At 62.4% G+C, this 3,084-nt stretch overlaps 1 protein-coding gene across 1 annotated transcript in view; it reads right to left on the bottom strand.

Moving 5' to 3' along the window:
- Window positions 1-332: 332 nt before the first annotated feature.
- The window catches only part of RASGRF1 (Ras protein specific guanine nucleotide releasing factor 1), a 97,270-nt gene continuing 94,518 nt past the window's right edge, over window positions 333-3,084 (bottom strand). The window contains exons 26-27 of the mRNA XM_040642900.1: window positions 2,998-3,066; window positions 333-425 (exon numbers count right to left, since the gene is read on the bottom strand). Coding sequence (XP_040498834.1) covers window positions 333-425; window positions 2,998-3,066 — 162 coding nt within the window. The remainder of the gene's footprint in view (window positions 426-2,997; window positions 3,067-3,084) is intronic.

Genomic DNA, 3,084 nt, shown 5'->3' with positions numbered 1-3,084 from the left:
GCGGGGGGCGCGCAGCCCGGGGGCCCGGGCCGGGGCGGGCCGGAAGCAGGAGGGTGCCCTGGCTCGCGTCCGCACGGGGTCTGTCCCCCCTTCCGAGAGAGTGAGGGGCCAGGAAGACTTGGACATCGTCGTTGGAAAGAACCAGGCGCTGCGGGATGCGGGGAGGGGCGACATCGGGAACGGAGCCGAGACGCCTATTCCGGTCTACAGGAATCTAAGAACGAGAACGGACTGGTGTTCTTGGAGCAGCACACACTAGAGAGGAGAACTCAGGGACCAGACAACTATGTACAACGTCACACAGCGCGTGTCCGGGGAGCGGCCGGCCCGGCTCAGGTGGGCAGTTTGGGCTCCATGCGCAGAGAGGACTCGTACAGGCTTTCCTCGTCCATCACGAAGGACCGGTCCAGCAGGTACTGGGTCACCTGAGGGGAGGAAGACACAGAAGGAGAAGTGGCCGCGGGCCGTGGGGCCCCCGGGACACCTGACGGCGGATGCGGGGGCCCCAGGGGGCAGGTCCTCCGCCAGGTGGCCAGGCCGGTGCGCGGCGCTAACAGGCCTCACGCAGCGTTCTGTCTTCGTGTTGTCTCGGTATAACCGTTAACATCGTCCTGACAGTAACGCCAGGTCGTGGGCGGTCAGCATGACCCTCGACTGCTGTTTCTTTGGCGGAACGCTAGATGAAGTATGTGGGGCTTTTTATTTTTTAAAAGATTTTATTTATTTGAGAGAGAGAGAGAGAGACCATGGAGCAGAGGGAGAGGGAGAAGCAGGCTCCTCACTGAGCAGGGAACCTGATGCGGGGCTCGACCCCAGGACCCTGAGATGAAGGCAGATGCTTAACTGACTGAGCCACCCAGCTGCCCCGATTTTGGGCTCCTGTTTTTGAAAAAAAAAATCGACCTTGCCAGGTGTAGAATCCGAGTGGTGGGTGTCTGGGTTTTCCATGTTCTCTCAACGTGTCTTTATGTTGCGAAGATAGATTTAGACGTTCGGCTGACAGAGCGCCGAGCCGCTGCACCCCAAGAGAGGAAAGTGGAAACGGCTGTGTGAGGGCCGGGCTCCCCGTCTGGCCTCGCGCGGCTCACCCCGCGACCAGACCTTGGACGGGACAATCAGGAGGACGCAGGGCCTGCCGGACTCACTCTCCCCTCCTCCCCACGTCACAGGCTGGGTTCCTACAATTAGATGTGCCTGAGGGGCCAGAGCCCAGCTACCCCCCCGCCCCTGGGCAGCCCCAGCTTCGCCAAGCGTCTTCCCAAGGCTCGTTCATTTGTCAGCTGTTTGGAACCAAAGGTTCGTTTCTTTGCTCAGAAACCCAGGGCAGAAGGAAGAAGACATCGCAGGTCTTCCACCGTGTGGGGGAATCTGTGGTGGCGGCTAGAGCAAAGCCGGGTCTCGGCAGCGAGCGTCCTGGCTCCCGGACCCCGTGATACTGGGGGGAGGGAGCGGCTACCATGCTGGCTCCCAGTCGCAGACGCAGTGATGACTGTGCCCGACTCAGGCTCTCGGCGGCATCTCCGGGGTGGCCTCCCGGTGTCCCAGTCTAGATCAGCCCACATCCCCTGAGAAAGGCGTGAGGGAGGGTACGGCCGCGGGTCTTCCTCGCCCAGCTCCAGCCTCCCGCGGACACCCCCGTCCTCGAGCACAGAAATCTCGACCCTCAAGCCCCCCGGGCACCGGCGCAGGGATCAGCCAGTTCTCTCCATCACGAGCATGCTCGGGGTCGAGCTCCCCGCACAGCTCTGCGTCAGGGGAGACGGGCCGCCAACAGCACCCCCGTGACGCGGGCAGAGACAGGAGTCCGTAGCCGGTGACATTCCATGCGTCGGCACTCGAGGTGGAGCTTTGGAGGAAGGGCCCCGGGCCTGACCCAATGCCTGGCACGTAGCGTGTATCAGGAAGCATTTGTGGAATGACAGAATGAACACAGAGCAAGGGCAAAGGGGCCCCATCGGTAACCCACTGGTTTTTCTCAAAATCAGATTCTCAGAGGGCAAATCTGCTGCAAAGGAAAGTGAAGCTTGATTTTCTGGGGTGCGTGGGGGTCAGTCTGGGGCTGGACAGTCTGTGAGCCATGAGCTAGAAGGCTGAGGGGCTCTGGATGGGAGGGGACGGATCTCTGGGCAGAAAATAGGTCATAGGATCGGAAGCCAGAGTTTGGGTCAGCAAGCCTCAGTGACTTATCTGTAAAATGGGCACATGGTTCAGAGCGTGAAGGGAGACCAACACGCGGTCTTTCCAGATGCAAATTACACCAGTTCTGTAAGCTCCTTTCCTGGCTTCGCACCATCCTGAGGACGAGGTTCCGGACCCTTCCAGGAGCCCAAGCTCGCCTGGTTCAGGCCGGTCTGCTGCAGCCCCCTCAGGCAGGCCCCCCCCGCACGGACCTGCGTGGGTTCTCTCCCGCCCCGGCGGCAGCAGCCAAGGGGGAACCAACCTAGGTGACCATCGTGAGAGAATGGATCAAGGAGACGGGTCTCTGCGGCGCTAAGACAAATGGTCTCAGAGGAAGAAAAGGACTCGGAACGACGAGGTGTCCTGCGCGACATCAGAGGGAAAAAGCTCGGCCCTGCTCGCGTTTGCACGGAGATGGGGACCCCGCTGCCTCGGGATGGGGACTTGGTCGCTGGGGGGCTTTCCACCGCCTGCCCTCCCCAGCTGCGAACTGTGCAACTGGGGACCGGACTACTTTCAAGAAGACGTGAACGCTGCCTCCCTTGCCTCGGTGGGGGACCAGACAGGATCAGCGGCCACCCCGGGGCGGCTCAAAATCAGCCCGGCGCGGCTGGGTCAGCGCCCGCCGCTGCGTGAAGCCGGGAGAGCTCACCGCTGGTCAGGGGAATGGAAGAGGGAGGGCTTCCTGACAGGGCTGGCGTTTGAGCGGGGGCCCCGGGGAGCCCCGAGCAAAGGGGGTTGGACGTGGAGGGACAGGGAGGACGGAGGGGTCCGGACCGAGCGCCTGCGTGAGAGCCGCCGGGACGGCGGAGCGCTTACCTTCACCTGGTGCTCTATCTTGTACGCGGTTTGTTGGAACTGGCGGATCTCTCGGATGATGTGGGATATCTGCGGGGGGGGGGGGGG

This window comes from Ursus maritimus, unplaced genomic scaffold, assembly GCF_017311325.1.
Source record: "Ursus maritimus isolate PB19 unplaced genomic scaffold, ASM1731132v1 scaffold_27, whole genome shotgun sequence".
NCBI classification, from domain to species: domain Eukaryota; kingdom Metazoa; phylum Chordata; class Mammalia; order Carnivora; family Ursidae; genus Ursus; species Ursus maritimus.
The sequence above is the reverse complement of the archived record's forward strand: the minus strand, read 5'-3'. Positions and strand labels throughout refer to the sequence as shown.